The sequence below is a fragment of the Glandiceps talaboti genome, chromosome 12 (assembly GCF_964340395.1).
Source record: "Glandiceps talaboti chromosome 12, keGlaTala1.1, whole genome shotgun sequence".
NCBI classification, from domain to species: Eukaryota; Metazoa; Hemichordata; class Enteropneusta; family Spengelidae; genus Glandiceps; species Glandiceps talaboti.
The window spans coordinates 13,566,087-13,584,664 of record NC_135560.1 but is presented as its reverse complement, the minus strand read 5'-3'; the positions used below and the strand labels follow the sequence as shown (position 1 = coordinate 13,584,664).

At 34.2% G+C, this 18,578-nt stretch overlaps 2 protein-coding genes across 2 annotated transcripts; both read left to right on the top strand.

Moving 5' to 3' along the window:
- The first annotated feature begins 1,383 nt into the window (after nt 1-1,383).
- Nucleotides 1,384-12,982, top strand: LOC144442964 (uncharacterized). Its single transcript, XM_078132338.1, has 12 exons — nt 1,384-1,469; nt 2,416-2,541; nt 3,489-3,538; nt 3,889-3,988; nt 5,149-5,237; nt 6,161-6,275; nt 7,446-7,577; nt 8,232-8,381; nt 10,783-10,872; nt 11,286-11,351; nt 12,610-12,698; nt 12,946-12,982. The coding sequence occupies exons 1-12, from the start codon at nt 1,422-1,424 to the stop codon at nt 12,980-12,982; spliced, it is 1,092 nt and encodes a 363-aa protein (XP_077988464.1). The 5' UTR covers nt 1,384-1,421.
- LOC144443880 (uncharacterized) lies at nt 12,695-18,242 on the top strand. Its single transcript, XM_078133472.1, has 5 exons — nt 12,695-12,698; nt 13,645-13,703; nt 15,736-15,827; nt 16,894-16,957; nt 17,685-18,242. The coding sequence occupies exons 2-5, from the start codon at nt 13,676-13,678 to the stop codon at nt 17,963-17,965; spliced, it is 465 nt and encodes a 154-aa protein (XP_077989598.1). The 5' UTR covers nt 12,695-12,698; nt 13,645-13,675; the 3' UTR covers nt 17,966-18,242.
- Nucleotides 18,243-18,578: the final 336 nt, after the last annotated feature.

Below are 18,578 nucleotides of genomic sequence, written 5' to 3'. Positions count from 1 at the left end.
GTATATATGTGTATTTATGTATGTATGTATATGTGTGTATATATGTGTGTATGTATGTATGTATGTATATGTGTATGTATGTATTTATGTGTATGTATGTATGTATGTATATGTGTGTGTGTGTATGTATGTGTGTATGTATGTATACGTATGTATGTATATATGTGTATTGTTTGGTGTGCAAGTGTATGAGTTTGTGCATTTAAAGTATTACTCTATGTGTGTATATCTAGATGGATGGTTTTGTTTCAAAATATACACACACCGGCAGATATTCAATTCTCAGAGAATGGAATAGTGGTATAGAATTTAACTTTTGTTATTAAAGCTCAAACTTGAAAGTTGTGCCTGAAATTTTAGACTGCACACTTCAGTTTGTGTTTGGAACAAAAGTTAATTTCGATACAATGGTTTACCAACACATGAATTTCAATTTGAAGAATTTAAGTGTTTGTCAATGAAATTACATATGATGTCCTGTTGTCTGTGTAATGATATTTCTGGTTTGAAGAGTCAGTGGGTTTTTTGAAAGTTGAATTGGTTTTTCATCATATACATGTAGATGTTTATATAGCTTTAATATCAAATATACAGGAAATTTTTATATATCACTTGTTTATAGGACTACAGCAAAGTTTGGACTTTTGGAATTTTTTCTGAAGGGACATCAAATCTACGTGAGCAACTCATCCAGAAATGTGTGTAGATTGAATAGCAGCAAGTTTTAGCCTATCATACTATGTTACGATACTGTCAACATCTATGAATTATGGGCATGTCTAACCACAGGGGACAGCGAACATGTAACTGATTGATCGATCGGTTGATTTATTGATTGATTGGTTTATTATTTGGTTGAATGATTGATCGATTGAATGATCAATTTTTGTGGTGCAATATAACTTATTTTGTGTGTGATATTGATCAATTCTTTCATTGAGTTTTAAAACTATCTCTTTTTCTTTCCCTGGTTACTTTGCTCTCAGCTATATCTCAGACCACTAGCAGTCTGAGGCTGTATGTAATTCTCTCTTTTCTTTATTGACTAAATAAAGATGCCTTGTCTATTCTTCTCATCTTATGTAAATTAAAACATTCCTAATCTTATAATTGGCGAGAGATCACTTACATTGACAGTTTGCTTTATCTCTCATCTGCTGGGAGATTATCACACGGGACAAACATTCGATCATGCATAAACTAGTAAGGTCTTCCTTACTAGTTTATGCATGATCGAATGTTTGTCCCGTGTCAGTTACATGCTCGCTGCCCCCTGTGGTCTAACCCCGCTGACCGTCGTGTACAGGGCCAAGTAATAAAAAGAAAAGAAGAAAAAAATCTTGTTAGAGGGCGCCCTATGTACCAGCTGATCAAAACCAACAGGCATTGGTTCTCATGTCTCAGCTTGCAATTTCAATGAAATGGATACACGGAAGAAAGCCCCGACATCTTTTGGAAGAGGGAGAAAGGTTTGTAAAGTTAAGGCAATGTGCTCTCGAGGATTACCTTTACACATACCCATATGTGCCAATTAGGTGGAAACTTTCGCCTTCGAGCACGGTGTGTGTGCGGGGGGGGGGGGGGGGGGGGGGTGTCAACGTCATGTTTTTGAAAGAAATTGTGAGGGGGGGGGGTCATTTTTTTAAAGAAATAGCTAGCTCTGTACTGAGTAGTCTATAATTCTAAACTGATACAGTGCATTATGTATTAAAAACGTCATACCATGGAAAAGTTCCATGGTCATGCGTAATACACTGTGCCAGTTTAGAATTAGACTATGTACTGAGTGTCCTGGCGCCTGCAGATAATGTATGACTGTGAGAATTTTTCAATATAAATCTGGATCGTGTCTGTATATGTACCATCACAGACTGGTACTGTTTTGTTAAACAAATGATGGAGTCATTCATTGTAATAGTAATACCGTGTGTTGCACACTATGAAACACATGTTCCTGTAGTTTGTACGTACTTCCATAGTTCATCTCAGTTCACAAACCTGTTAGTATGTTACTGCACTGTACCTTTTGATCTATACTTCTGATTAATCATGATAGTACCAGTAATCTTTGTACATCTGTGGTTCCGTTCAAATTCCTGGACCCCAAACAAACAGACAGACAGACAAACAAACAGACAGACACACACACACACACACACACACGCACGCATGCATGCATAATATGAAACAATACTAGTTACACATGTTCATAAGCTGTAATTATATAAGTATTTCTCATCATATTCAAGTATGCTTTATTCAATTCAAAGCAACTAAAAAAAAGTTACAAATATACTTAGCAATAATGTTTGATGGTACAGTATAAGATCCATCAAGTATGATTTCATGGAATAATATGCACACAACTCGGTGAAATGTTCGATAAGTTCACAATCTTATTTTCTTCATCTATAGAGTACGTCATCATCATCAAGAATTACAATGGGGTATGAGGATAATTATCAGGTACCAGCTGGTTTAAAACCAGTGTCAGACAGAAGCACATCAGCTAGCAAACAGGCTGATGCCAACACAATACAGGTAAATACAGGATATATACACACATAGTGACTGACCTATCTTGTGTTGTTATGACAGCTTTGTAAGTGACGTACTGACCTATCATATGTATGTATCTTGTGTTATGACAGATTTGTAATTTACATAGTAATCCATGAATACAGTCACTGGTTCTGTGTATACCTTTATAATGTAACATTTACCATAATTGCTAATCTCACTGACTGTGGCAATGTTTCCCAATAGGATAATGCGTGTGTGTGTGTGTGTGTGTGTGTGTGTGTGTGTGTGTGTGTGTGTGTGTGTGTGTGTGTGTCTGTGTGTGTGTGTGCGTTTGTGTGTGTGCGTGCGTGTGTGTGTGTGTGTGTACATGTGTGTGTGTGTGTGTGTGTACATGTGTGTGTGAGTGTGTGTACATGTGTGTGTGTGTGTGTGTGTACATGTGTGTGTGAGTGTGTGTGTGTGTGTGTGTGTGTCATTATAGATATATTGTCATGAGAAAGAGATATCAAAACATCCCTTTAGGATCGAGTAAAGAAATCCCAGACATTTTCTGTAATCATGTTCAATCAGAATAGCAAATATTTCAGTTTTGATACATCTTTCTACAAGACTGAGGACATACACTCAGTTCCTGATCCTTTTCATTATTAATTCACTTCATTCATTTTATCTTCAAAATCCATATTTAGAACATACTCCCTTGGCCAGACAAGTTTCCCACGATTTTGATAATAAACGGTTTATTTACCTAAATATATAGTACATGATTACATAACCTTGGTAACAACACAAAAGAGAGACGGATAAACTGGAATCAAGAAATAACTTGCAGCTCGTCTAACCTGACCCTTGACCTCTGACCCCTGACATGATATTGTACATTGTGACATTCTAACAATAATAGCTATTTAATATTGAGTGTAATAGTTTTACATGGGTCTGTTACTTCGTATGTTTTATTCCAGACTTTGAAAGAAGAAAATGAAACCTTGAAACAAGAATTGGAACAACTCAGGTAACTATAGCAACAGTAACATTAGAATACACTGTGGATCAAATATGTTTGAATCAATTGGACTGAGTCAGAAATTACATCAGCTGATGAAATTGCATTTTGTAATCAGACAGTGATTGTTGTCGTCAAGTTCATTACTGTGTGCTATTTTTTTTAATCAAATTGCTGTGAATGTCAGAGGTAATATATACTAATTATTAAAAAATAATTTGATGACATAACATTGTACAAAAATTGAGTTTCAGCTCTCAGCAACTTTTTCAAATTCCTTTGAGGGGAAGAAAAGAATCCTATTTTTAGATGAATACATGACAAATTTCGACATTTATTTGGTCTGATGTTGATTTCAGGTCTTTGTATAATCAATTAGTTAGTGACACCAAATATGAAAAGTACGATGAAAGAAGAGTTCAGTTATTAAAAGCTCAACTTGTGCAACTTGAAAGACAGGTAGGTAAGGAGAGATGTTGTACCTAGTTGCTAGACCATGTGGTGATGTTAATGTCATACTTATCTACACATCTCAGCCTTTAACAATACAGACTCTATACACTCCTTCCAGACAAAATCACTCATTCTCAGACGCTCACTTTAAAAAGCAAGACGGGTATACAAGACCTAACTTTATGGGGGTTATTGTCAAACTTGAAAGCGTACAGTGAACATCGCAACAATTCACTAATGCAGTAATGAAAATTTGGAACAGGTTTGAATAGATTTACTGTAGTATGTCGAGGCTTTGTCAAAATACAGTAATTCAAATGAATTCAGAGTAAAATGTTTAAACATATTACAAATGTCGGAACATTTTAAAGTAAACCATGAGAAAATAGTCACTATTAGTCGATATAGCCAATGTGTTATAATAGAACACTGGATATTATACCATACACAAACAGAAAATATGGATTATATACCCTGGTTGTTCTATATTACAATAATCTATTTGTACATCACTGGTACATGGTTCTGAGGTGCTCAATATATACTCCCATCATGCCTTGTTCCATAACAGACATGCTTTACAAAGGCACAAGATCAACTTGATGTTTCTCTGAAATCACAAGTAATTGTAGGTGATGTAAATAAAATCATGAAATTACTCTCCAGAATCCATAGTTTATGAAAATATCTATATTTCCTGGAGAGACATTACTCCCCTTTAAAGTGGCCATATGAGTGATTATTTTGTATTTTTATTAAATTATAAAACTATTTTTTCATAGCTTCCTACTTGAAAAATCAATTTGAAAGAACATATGCCAAGTCCTTGCTTGCTACTCAATAAATGGCAAAAGATTAATAAATGTGTAAAATGTTTGTTATTGTACGTACAATGACAAACATTTTACACATTTTTTTAGCTTTTTGCAATGTATTGAGTCACAAACACAGACATGGTCTATGTTGTTTCACATTGATTTTTCAAGTAGGAAGACATGATAAAATTGTTTTTGTGAATTAAATAGCCAAAAAATAAATACCCGATCCTCATCCATATGGCCACTTTATAAAGGTACACAACATCGTGACCTCTAGAAATTGGGAACTTCCAAGTCCCCATATATGACAGGAATTCATCCATCATTTATGTCACTCTAATCTAACAGGTTATCCTGCAATCTGATGCACTCAGTTCAAGAAGTAAAATATTGATGGATGTCGAAAATGCCATCTCAGCCCTCACTGATCAACTCAGGTTTGTAGATTCAATTTTTATGATACATGCAGTTATACGCAGTACATATTTACTTTCGCTGAACTGTGTGCAGAGTCAGTGCTACTGCACTGATTGTAAGATGGTAACAACACATAGTATATGCATTTATGGGTGAAAATAATTGTTTATTGCTGAAAATCTGAACCTTTGCTAACTCAAATGGTTATAGCGTCACCAGTGGCAGCATTCTGATATTTTCCACCCCTCTTGTTTCATCATCGCCATCAGCTTTCAGGATAATCATGGCTGACAACATTTTCCTGACATTAAAGAGCTTAAAATTAGAAATAAAAAATAAGCAAAATGTAGGAAAAGTGCTTTAAATTATCGATGGATGAGATTTTGTAATCATTCAGCAGTTATTTTAGATTTAATGTTCCTTGTGTATAATTTGTTAATTTTTATTTGATTATTAACCATCAAGTTGTTAATATTGATGACCATGAGTAATTAATGATTATCAATTTATCAATTAGTGAATTTATCAATTAATTATTTAATTACTATATATAGTTTGATTTATGTTGACATGGATACCAGATATCACCTGTGGTTTTGGCACTCTAGCCATCACACCTTTTCACACACATACACATACATACATACATACATACATACATACATACATACATACACACACACACACACACACACACACACACACACATACACACACACACACACACACACACAATCACCAACAGCAAACAAACAAAATTGTTCTACTTCTAGAAGCTCAAGAAAACCATGCACATTTGACAACATTCACTCTTGACAGTGATTTCAACATCAACTGTTGACACGTACTAACTGGTTTTCTAGTTTGCACAATACATATCTGTCTGTCCCATCTTTCCACCTTCGTAACATAGAATGAATTGCTTAATTTCTATTCAATCTAGAGAATTATTGGCATCAGAGACCAGAGGACCATCAGTCAGCATCCAGAGAGCACAGCTGACATCTTTAATTGAAAGCCTACAATCTGCAAGATTTAAATTGTATAGAAACATTGAGGTATGTGTGTTAGTAGGAGTATAGAGAGCTTACTCAACTCACTAAATCCTCTTCTTGTTCTTCCATGACTGGCCACCTTCAACGTGTTGAAGATTTTACCAGTATGTGCACAACAGAATATAAAAAAGATGGAAATCGGCAAGTTAAATTGACTTAAAGGAGACAGACAGACAGACAGACAGACAGACAGACAGAGACAGAAAGACACACACACAGAGACAGAAAGACACACAGACAGACAGACAGGAAAGGAAAGGAAAGGAAAGGGAATGAAATGAAATGAAAAATAAATAGTAAATAGTAAATAGTTATTATATTTAGTTCATAAATTGTGATGCTACTTAAGACTTGAAAGTATCAAGTAATCCTACAGTTACAATGTCTGGTGGTAAATTGTTCCAAACTGTGATGGTTCTAGTGAAAAATGAGCTGGAAAATACTTGACATAATATGGGTTTTGTCACTACATGTCCTCAACACATAGTGACAAGGCCCCTTAGGTTACTTGTATTTTCCTCAGCTGAATAAAGATGAATAATGTGGAATAATATCGTGATTCATCCATGGTTAGTTGTTGGATAAATAAATTATTTTGTATTTCTGTTTCATAGTACAATATTTACACTTGGACTGCTTTCTAAAAAAAATGCATGTGAAATGTTGATGATTAGAAATAAGCTCTAAGTTCTTTGATGAAACTGTGGAAGGCATAGTGATTTATCTATTCTATTCTATCATATGACAGAACCCCATGACACCCGAGTGCAAGCATGGTGTACTTGGAGTATTTGCATAAGTACTTGCAGTGTTCTCTGTAGCATATACTTTCATGAGTATAGCCAGTGAAAGTACAGCAGAAAACACTGCAAGCACAAGTGCAAATACTCCTGAGTACCCACACTGGTGCTCACTCGACATGGGGTTCTGTTATTATTACGTATGTTTATCTGAAACGGCAAATTGCCATAAAAATGATACTATGCAATTACATGCTTTCATGTAGAATGAATAATCACGTCCTCATTTGCATATCATTTGCATGCAGGTATGCAATAATATTTTTGGTGTAGCACTGCAGTGCAAATACCACCATTGTGCACATGCACCAGTACTAATAAACTCTGGTACATGTGTAATCATGTTTATTATTTGTCTTACTCTAATCTACAGGGTCACAATAATGATAATTTTACCAGACCATTGCTGTTTATGAATCCATTTGTGAAGGAGAATTGTAAAGAGAGTGTGACATTACTAGATGTGTGCTCAGGTACAACTGATCATATAAGTCTAAAACAAGTGGTAAGTTTGTTATCATAAACAACTTTAGACAGTCACAAATATTTGTTTGTTCTAAGGTTCATCAGAGACTGAAATGATCTTCCACAACATATCAACAACGCATAACAGAACAGAACAGAACAGAACAGAACAGACCCAGTGTAATTCAAGGAAATGGTGGCATTACTCTGGTTTAGTAACTTAAAGATAGACACAAACTAAAACTATTGTTGTGAGATGTTGATACAACAGTGTTAAGCTATTGAATGGACATTGGTTTAATTATAGTCTCAGTAGGGAGGTATCTCTGAAAACTAGTTAATTTCGAGTTCCATGAACCTGCAGTGCTGTGTTGAGACTTCCAATGTTTACACTATCTTGATCACAGGGTGATTACAATCGCACAACAGAGGAACTGCTATCACCCACTTGTGTAATCTACCACCTTGAAGAACAATAGATTAGTTTGTGTTCAAAGTAATTTTTGAAATCTAAAGTAAAATAAAAATGAAATTCCGACCTACCTACCCTATTTTCAGAAGTCATGTAATTTCAGAAACAAGACATTTATTTTTATTTTGCCTCGTCATATGCATGTGTTTTTGATTGCTGTATCTACAGGCAAAGTTGGAGTCCAAATTGTTCAAGTTACATAAAGAGTTGTATCATCTGCAGCAGTCACTAGAACATTCTCCATCACTACCATCCAGCATTGAACCAAGTGTGGATCACCTCAATCTACAAATGCAACATTGTAACCAGTTACTTAGCGACAGTTGTCAAGATCTTGTAGCATTATCAGTACTGATCCCAGCAGCTCCATGGGTGAGTGTATACCTGGATAGTCCTTCAATCCCATTAACTCCTTTAGTACCAGACATACATTTTAAAAAATAGACTATTTTCAAATTCAAATTTGATGATTTCATGAATAAGTGTCATAATAATCGCTTATATGCCGGTATTTTAGACCCAATTTTCAAAAATATATAAATGTCACGTTTGCAGTCTAAAATTGGGATTAAAATTTTCAAAAAAAAAAAAAAAAATTCAGTCACTTGTTACACGAGAAAGTGTTTGCTAAATTTCTCTTAAATTTACTTTTGCATACACTGAACATTATAATTTTATTTCTACTTTTAAACAGATTAAAAAAAAAATAAACTTTCCATTAAAGGTTTAGCATATTGTTCATCAGGTATAAATTGATAAAAATATCAAAAATTTTCAGCTTGTGAAGATGTAAAAATCAAAATATATTTTAGGGGTTGAGATCAATAGTTCAGTGTAGGATAAAAAACTGAATTCTTTTATTTGGGCCTCAGACCCCCCACCCCCCCCCACCCCCACCCCTTCTGTTACTAAAGTGGCCAAAATTGAGGATTGTTTCAGACTGCACAATCGATTTCAAATCAGTATGTAGTGATATGAATACAAAATGAGCATGGGGAACACTACATACACACTAATTATAGTGCCATGCATTTGGTATAGTGAAAATCCTTCATTTTCTTTTTACAAATATTTGACGTGTATTTAGAGGTACAGAACAGACCCATTAAAAGCAAAACCGTTTTTGTAGGATGAGAACTAAAATAGCCTAAAAATCCCCCACCCCCAAAGTAAAAGAATTCAGCTTTTTATCCTACATTGAAGTATTGATGTTACCCCTTTAAATAACAGACGCTGCCACTCAAACCATAAAAGATGTCAAACAACAGACATCTTCAAACAGGAGCTTAGGAAACACTCAATCAAATAACCAAATATTACTTACATGTACATATGAAATATGGCAGACATATATCAGACACTGTGAGTGTAGGTGATACATCTGTGAACATTCTGAACTTTTCCACCTCTTAACATTAATATTGTAATTTTCAACGTACTATGTGACATGAATTGCAAAATTTAAGCTGTCTCAATGTCTGACATTATCCATGAGAGGAAATTTTCAAATCTTAAAACTGCAATATATCAAAGTGCTGTACCATAGGTATGACTGTGAGTTCATGTGTACTGTTTTGATTATTATATTTGCAATCGGCTAAATCCAAGTAGGAAATCAGGTGCTAAATGGAGATTGCATAATAAGGAGTGAAATCAGTGCAGCTGTCTTTCTTTAAATATATTTTGTGTATTACTGTAGGGAAGTTATAACAACCAAAACTGCTCTTGTTATTATTGATATTTGTAGACAATTCTTCGCATGAGTGATGGTTTAGAGTCTGTTACAGCAGCAACTGAATGGGATTTTAAACTGTTTCATTAGATATTATGACTTATTTGTAATATCATACCCCGAAACAGTATTGAATCACCTGTGGATAGAGATATTTATGTTTATCAGTACACATAGAATGGTGCAATATATGGTTCTATAATTTTATCACTTTCTAATGTAGACATTGCCTCAAACAAAAATTTGTTAAAGTAGCACAAACTGAGTTCATAAGCTTTTAGCTTAATACGTGAAAGCACTTACAAAGACCTTCAATTTACTATTCTTGTATAATGTTAATGTCGATGTGTGCTTTCTATGACATTGCTATTTGTGTTCTGGCATTGTTAGAACTGTTGATTAAATAGCAGGGAGTTCCAGTACATTTTTTGATGCGTATAATAAATTTTGTCATCGGATGGTTTATGAGTTATATCTTAATACCAAGTTTGATTTCAGTCAATTACAAGTGATGGCTAAGTATGCATCAGTAAGTAGAATACTGTGAGTACCTTTTAATACAATCTGATTAAAATCTGATGTGGTAAAAGAAGCTAGATGCCTTTATTTACCTCTATATGTACATCATTTTGTGTCGTTTGTTTTGTTCCGAGTGATCGCTGCCTTCCCACATCTGAACCTGTGTAATAGACTATTGCGTTTGAATCTCGCGCTTTCGATTGGCCAATCAGGATGAACGTTACGTTGGCAGCTGCACACACTGGAGAAATTGAAGCGTGCTGATTGGTTGTGAAAACCTTACAATATTGTCGACATTCAATGGGATTACACAGGTTCAGATGTGGGAAGGTGGCGATCACTTGGAACAAAACAAACGACACAAAATGATGGAAATAGAGGTAAATAAAGACATCTAGCCACTTTCACCAGATCAGATTTTAATCAGATTTGGTTTTAACATGCAGAAAAAATTACGTCCTGAAAAACATATTAATTCAGTTTGTGCCCCCCTTAATTAAACATGTTTATTTCTTTTCACAGGGTGTCTTACAAAAACCTGTATTGGGTGAGTTTTCAGTGGACAAGGTCATGAAATCGCTGCCAAGTTTTGTGAAAAGTCAACAACAACAGGTAAGATGGACACAGATTTCTATATATATTCAACATCCACAACAAACAAAATATACAATAAAAACTTGTTTATAAAATGTTGTCCAAAAAAAGCTGAAAATCTACAATATTCTGAGTAGCTACAGTATCACAGAATGTTGGGTAATGAATGCATTTTGTGCATTACTATAGATATGTCTTCCTTGCAGCATTGCATTGAAGATAAGATTGTCAAGGAATTCATCAGTTTTTCTTACCATGTTGTTGCTGTTGTTGTTATTGTTGTTGTTGTTGTTGTTGTTGTTGTTGTTGTTGTTGAAAACTAATTGAACATTCCTGTTGTAGGGACATCACACAAAAAATATACAGCTTTACAGGTTCATAAAATATTTTTATTTGGAACATTTTTTTTTTAAATTGTTCTTGATTTCCAGGGAAAAGCTGTCATAGAAGCATTATTGAAGACTGTCAATTACTCCATTGAAGTCAATAATCACAAGGTATAAAATTTACATTATTTTTAACTGCTGTAAAATTATGTGACCATCTCTTTTTTATAGAACATCAAAAACTTACATAAAACCATAAACAGTGTCTTGATATGTAATGCTTGTTTGGGTGTAATTCACATGGGTTTCCTTTCCTTTATGACTCCTAAGTGCCTATTCTCTTCCGTGTAAAACATCTCATGAATATTCAATGTGCAGCCATGAATATATTATTTCTGCTGACTCCCATGATTCAATAGCCCCATAGCAAAGATACCCTATAATGCACGAGATCAATTTGATGTTTCTCTGAAATCACAAGCAAAGTAATTGTAGGTGATGTAAAATCATGAAATGACTCACCAGAACCCATAGTTTATGAAAATGACTTTATTTCCTCGAGTGATTTTCCCCTTTCTGGATGATATAGTCATTGTTTGAACTAAAGTTTAACTATTATAACATTTAGACAGCTCTCTTTTAAAGAATAAATTGCAACAGAATACTGTGGTGTGGTGTGGTGTGGTATGGTGTGGCATGGCATGGCACATTGACACAGGACCTACCATGAGGAGTTATATGGCAAAATAACATAGAAATCTTCCTCCCTGCAACACCTAATTGTACAGTGTTATTTTTATAGTTAGCAACAGTTATTTTAATGTCTAAAAGTGGGAGTGTAATTGATAATAGTCTTGCTTATGTTTAGACAGGGAGTCATTTTAAGACAAACAGGTACAGAGAACACAAGTGTCAGTTGAATTTACCCAAGATAACCATCTACACCATGCTTGAAGTTTCAACCAGACTACCTAGTATACACATACATACCACCTATAGGATAGAGAAATAAATATCTGAAGAAATCACATTCAGAGAAAAATATAAATTCAAGTTCAACAAATTAGGCAAATGTTTGAAATGAAGTAATTCTTTATTGATACACCAACACATATATGTTTCAATGTAGTGACCAACCCTATTCTGTGTTCTGTGAGTTTATAATTACTCAGTGTAGGGCGTCTCTGCGCTGTGTCAGGTGACTTTCATGTCAACTGTGCATTGTATAAACAAGACACTGTTACCAATTAAACTCCCACTTGCTACTAACTATATAGTAAAATACAATTGTGGCAATTAGGTTTATCAGGTAGGGAGATTTCTATTGTATACTATAGCTTGTTGACAAATCAAACTGCAAATATCATAGCAAACGCAACTAATTATAGCAAATGCAAATAATGATGTTTGTACTTTTCCATAACAATAGGTGAAAGCATTACAAGAAGAACTGGGCTACCATAAAGGAGTGTATGATGTACAGATACAGTACATTCAGTCACTCTTTGATTCAGTCCGGTACGTTATACAAAGTCTCTCTTTGATTGAGTATGTGGACTTTATTCAAATCATTACTCCTCAAGTGTTGTCAAAGTATCTTGTCTCATCAGTTACCTCTTGACACGGTTGAATAATTAGCACTGAGTGGGTCTGTTAAAAAACACTAAATTGCCCTTGGTTTTTGGCCAATCGCGATGCTTATTACAGCAGAAATCTGCCAGATTGGACACTTAGAATAACTATGTTCTTGTTTTCATTGTTAAAGAATGGAACTCTTTACCGGACTATGGTGTGCTATCTAAACACATAGCTTCAAAAGTAACATTGATCATCACTTCCTCACCAGACTCTGATGGGATGTATTATCCTCAGATGTCCTGTCCAAACCCAACCAAAACCCAACCCCAACCCCAACCTAACCCAAACGCCAACCCCAAACCATACAAAGTAGAATAACATATTTAGTGATTCTTGATATTAAATGAAAATAGTAGAAAAAAAAACATTCAGCTTTGGACTTTGCCCATTAATGTAGACTTCCTTCAGGGGATTGATACTTTGTTTTTTGACCTTTAAATAATATAACTCCTGGAAAATATGTCGCGTGTAGGACGACTCGTTAAATTTCAAATCATCAATTAGTTACATCATAAATATGTCATTAATTAATTGAAATATTAACCAGACAGTTGGTCAATTAAAGTCATCAGCTTATTGATTAATTCATAACCAAAGATTAATTACAATAGAAATCAACAATAGACAGGTTATTAAGATGATTTAATGAAATAGTACAGTTGTTACATATTAGGTAGATGTTATAGGTATCACAACTATCCATCATTGAATGCCCAAGTTGATTGGATTTATGTAATGTTAACGCTAGGATGCAATCACTCATACTTCAAACATGCCGAGATCCTGCAATAAATTGTATGCTTTATGATGTTGTGTTTCATTATAGGGGAGCTTACAAAGGGTTTGAGGCAAGTGCGATGGAATTGGTATGCAAACCCCTACAGGGTAAGTATAAATTAAAGCCTTTAGGACAAATTTTTGAACAAAAAAAAATTGTGCATTTCTGATTACCTGCCACTAGCTAGCTAGTCTTTAGATGTTGACCCTTTGTTTGTCTGTTTGTTTGTTTATTTGTTTGTTTAGATTGAGAAAAATGGTATGAAAAACAAAAATATATAAATAATACCACATTTGAGATGTCGTAATCCCCCAAAAAATTGACGTTATTATACCATACTCAAGCCAAGTGATTGTCTTGGAACAGAAAATATGGCATATATATCCTGGTTATTCTATGTCACTACAACCCATGCCTACGTCACTGGTTTTGCAGTGCTTGAAATATGAATCAAAACATTCCAAATTGCCATTATTTTTCCGTATTTTTCATAAATTTTGCTCAAGGAAGTATATATTATTCCCAAAATGTTACTTCATTCAGCCACAAATTACTTATGACCTAAGGGTTTGTCACTACTCGTCTAATTCCTGAGTTTGGAAGGTTTGTCTAGTTCTGAGTTTGGAATGTTTTGTTGTGTGTCACAGAAAAGAGAAGATAACCCTTGAAGCTAACCCTTACTTTGTTGATTTATTACGGTATAATACTGATTAAGATAAGGCCACAGAGCTGTTCAACGAATTAGTTTTAGTAATGAAATCTACTTTGTTGATGGACACTTTCCCCAATCAAGTGAAGTTATTTATAGAAGTTATTTGTAGGGCATCCATTTTGAATTGCTTCTGTGAACTGAAATTTGCTGTTCAATTCCTTCGAGATTTCAGCTCCAATTACAATGTAAATCTCACCTATGGTTCTTTCCCTGTGTTGATTTAAGTGAGAGCATCTCCCGATGTGTACTTTGTCTCTGAACCGTAACCACATGACAAACACTTTGATTTTCTAAGTAGTCTTAATACATACAAGACTGAATTCAATTTATTGATTATTTGGATGAAACAAGACTGTGTTGGTGTGAAAATGGAATTAAGGGAATTATGGCATGAACTTAACATGTCATGTTTATTGTAGTGTGTACTGCCAAGAAGCGTACAGAATATTTAAGAAAGACATTTGCATTCCAACATTTAAAATGCACTAGCAGTAACTTGAGTATTATTTTTTCAATCATCAACAAGAATATATTGAATGAAATTTGTTAGAACACCAATAATTAGACACTGTACATGTTAATTAGTAGTCGATTTTATCCATTAACTGTACAGTAACAAGTTGAAATCATGATTGCTGTTGAGGGCGCTGATTTTAGGGTTTGGACCCAAAAATCAATATGATTGGATTTATTGTACCAAATTATGTGTACAGCCACACAGATATGTTTATTCAAAGGTGATTGCAGTACTGTTCACGGTGTACGATATTACAAGTAAGGCTTGCATATCTAACAAAATATGCAGTTTCAAAACATAATCCAGTCGCAAATAGTGCAGCTTTAATATGTATTAAGTGTTGCAAAATGAACTCCCATATTTCATATCTGTTGTCATGTTATTCCCATGTATGAAATTTACACTCCAGAAATGTATCAATAAAAATAATTATAGAAGGAATATACATCTCTCCATGTCACTGGAATGTTTAAACTGTTCTCCAAGTATGACAATGAAGATAGAAATCAGCTGCACTTAGACACTGAAGAGTGCTTGTGATATGCAAAACCATGTAATTTCATTTTAACATTTGACCTTTGAGGTGGAGGTCAAGGTCAAATCTAATGATACCAGTAGATAGATCATATCTGACAATGTGATAATTGTAGATATTTATAATAGTTGTTTGGCAATTTGACTAAATAGTGGATCTTTATTGCATGGCTACCAAGTGTTCAAATTTGACAAACAATCTCAACACAGTAAGTGATGTATTATATGTCGCCTGAGACATGTCACAAAATTGAACTAATTAACGATCTGAGAATTCTAGAAGCCCTCTGGGGACTACAGAGGTTTGTTGTGTGTAGCTAGTATTATTTCATGACATTCAAATTACTCATATCACATATTTTTCTCTTTTTACCAGAGGTGTTAGAAGCCTTCGGTAACTTGAAAGACACCGCTTCAGAGGATGCCTTAAGACAGTTTCTATCAATATTCAAGGGTCAAGCAGACCAGGTAAGCAGGAATTCTGTCATGAATATACATCTGAAATTGACAAGAATATCAAACAAATGACAAATTAGTTTTTCCGTTGTGGAGGTATTGTTGGTTGAAATTCTAAACTCAAGATCCACAGAACAGTCAAGTGTCAAATTACATGTACATGTCACCTGCTTGTAAATGAGTAACTGCAAGTAAACGAAACATCTTTGATGATTTGCCAAGACATATTTTATGCAATGCACTGTTCTCATGCTACTATGAACATAAAATTTGACTCTAAACGCCTTTTAACTTTAGCTGCAACAGTTGTCATGCTTAAATAAATTGAGATAAATATGAAATCGCTTTCACTGATAAACTCTTGAGTAACCTACACGTTTTAAAGGCAGATTTCACAAATGAGATATTGATTACTCAATTGTACATTAAAGCTGCACTGGCTGCAACAGGAACATTTTTAATTGCTTTGTTAGATATAATGATATAATCATAATGTTGTACACCCTAAACAGTATTGAATCACCCCCCCGGGTAAACATATTTGTGTAGCTGTATACATAACATGGTGCAATCAAATAAAATTGATTTTTGGGTCCACACCCTAAAATCAGCTGCAACATGATCATGATTTCAACCTGCTACTGTACTACTTATGTATAAAATCAACATCTGATTTACCTTTACAATACCTAATTATTGGTATTTTAACAATTTTCTGTGAATATATTGTTGATTGTCAGATTGAAAACAATAATAATAGCCCAGTTACATCAACTGCAGGTTTAATGTTAGATTTAGCTTTAAGTACACTCTGTCCAAAAATCTGCCAAAAGAAAGTTTGACCAATGTGTGAAAAATTGAAGAAAAAAAATGTGCATGTATGTAACTTCAGTTTTTGTTAAGTAACCCATGACCTTTCATCTAGTAGTAGTGTATCTAGCATAGAGAATGGTCTTTGAATGTCATCTTTGTTTTAAAACAAGTATTTGTATTTCATGTCGTGTACTAGTTGCGTAGTAAATTCAGTTATTTCCAAAGGTATCCTATAAAGACTACATCTTCAATTTTTCTTGTTAAGTTGTCTAGCATAGTGAATTCACTCACACCAGCAGAACCGTCCTCGGAGACACAAGATGATGAAAGTAAGTGCCTTCAAATCTAGCCCTGTCTTTTGAATAATTTATCAACTGGATGCAAAAAGACAAGTGACTGTGTGTGTGCATATCAAAGAAAAAAATCCTAATTATGATCATATATGTTGAGGAGTTGAGAGGGCCGTTGTGCCATCATTGATTCATGTCAGGGGTAACAATTGTGAGTGCCTTGAGCTCTCAGAGAAAAGGCATGTTATAAATTTGCATTATTATAATTAATATATATCTGGTGAGGTTCACAGAAATAGTTCCATCTGAACAAATCTATTACGTGACCCTGACAAAATATACATATGAGGCACATATAAATGGTTAACTGCATAAGACATCAACACATAATACAATTAGATCTGATTACCCAATATTTTGCTTCGTTTGCTGAGGAATATACAGTGACCTAAGGGGACTGGTCACTTCAAGAATTCTTTTATACACAGTCTGTAACGTCTTCATGATGAACTCATGAGGAGATTTAGAAATATTTTGTAATAATGAAGTGTTTGTTATATTGAAGAGTATACTCAGTTGGAGATATAAGTCGTGGGACATGATAAGAATGTTTGTTTGATGCAACTGAGTTTGTTTTAAGAGGTTACAGTGACAATATACACATTATCCTAACGCAGCAAATCCATACAAGCTATGAATGTAGTGTGTATAGCTTAGAAAACATTTGTAGAAGGCTTCATTTCATTGAATTTCTAATTTATTTAAGGACTGGCCACTATGTCGGAGTTCAGTAAGGATTTCTTTAGTCACCTTGAACAACTGCAAGAGACAAGTCAGGCAAAGCACAAGGAACAGAGAAAAGCAATAGAAAGTCTAAAGCAACAATCAAATGACAGTTTAACAGAAACCGTACAGCTACTTGAAGACAGAGAAAGAGAGATAATAGCAAGGAAAGAAGAGATGGCGATGGAAAGGGCCAAATTAGATCTGGAAAAGGAGAGAACAAAACCAGGTTCAAGAAGGTCAACCCCAGTGAAGAAGCCATAAAATCTTGTTTGTTATTATGCTGCCTTAGAAAGGCACAGCTGAGAATTACCGAAAGATATAACATTATCTTCTCTAGTCTGTTGTAAACTTTAATACATGTAACAATGAATCTGCAGTTACTGCAAAGTTACTGCCCAATTAGAAAGGATTACAAGAACATAAATATACCGGTCTAATTTTTTATATACTGTATCTTGAAAATTGACCACATTTTAGATTGTGTATATTGTACAAATAATGTGCAGTGATTACTCATTATAAATAACTGCCAAGTGAATGTTCATAGAATTCTTCAGAAAGTTGCAATGATAATTTACTCTCTGTACTTACAATTATACCATTGTACATTCAAAGACCTCAATAAAATATGCAACATGGTTTGCATACTCTTATACCAATTGTTTGATTTATTACCCATCTCAGGGTGTAAATGAACAGAAATATTGTATATGGTACATGAAGTGAATGTGCAATGAATATTTTTGATAAGGGTGCACTACCAAAATACTTCATTGGGACTATGTCATGTATGAAGACTTGTTTACAATATAAAGAAAACGTTAAAGTGATTCATATATGGATTTGATTTTGTATGCTGTACATAACACAGTAG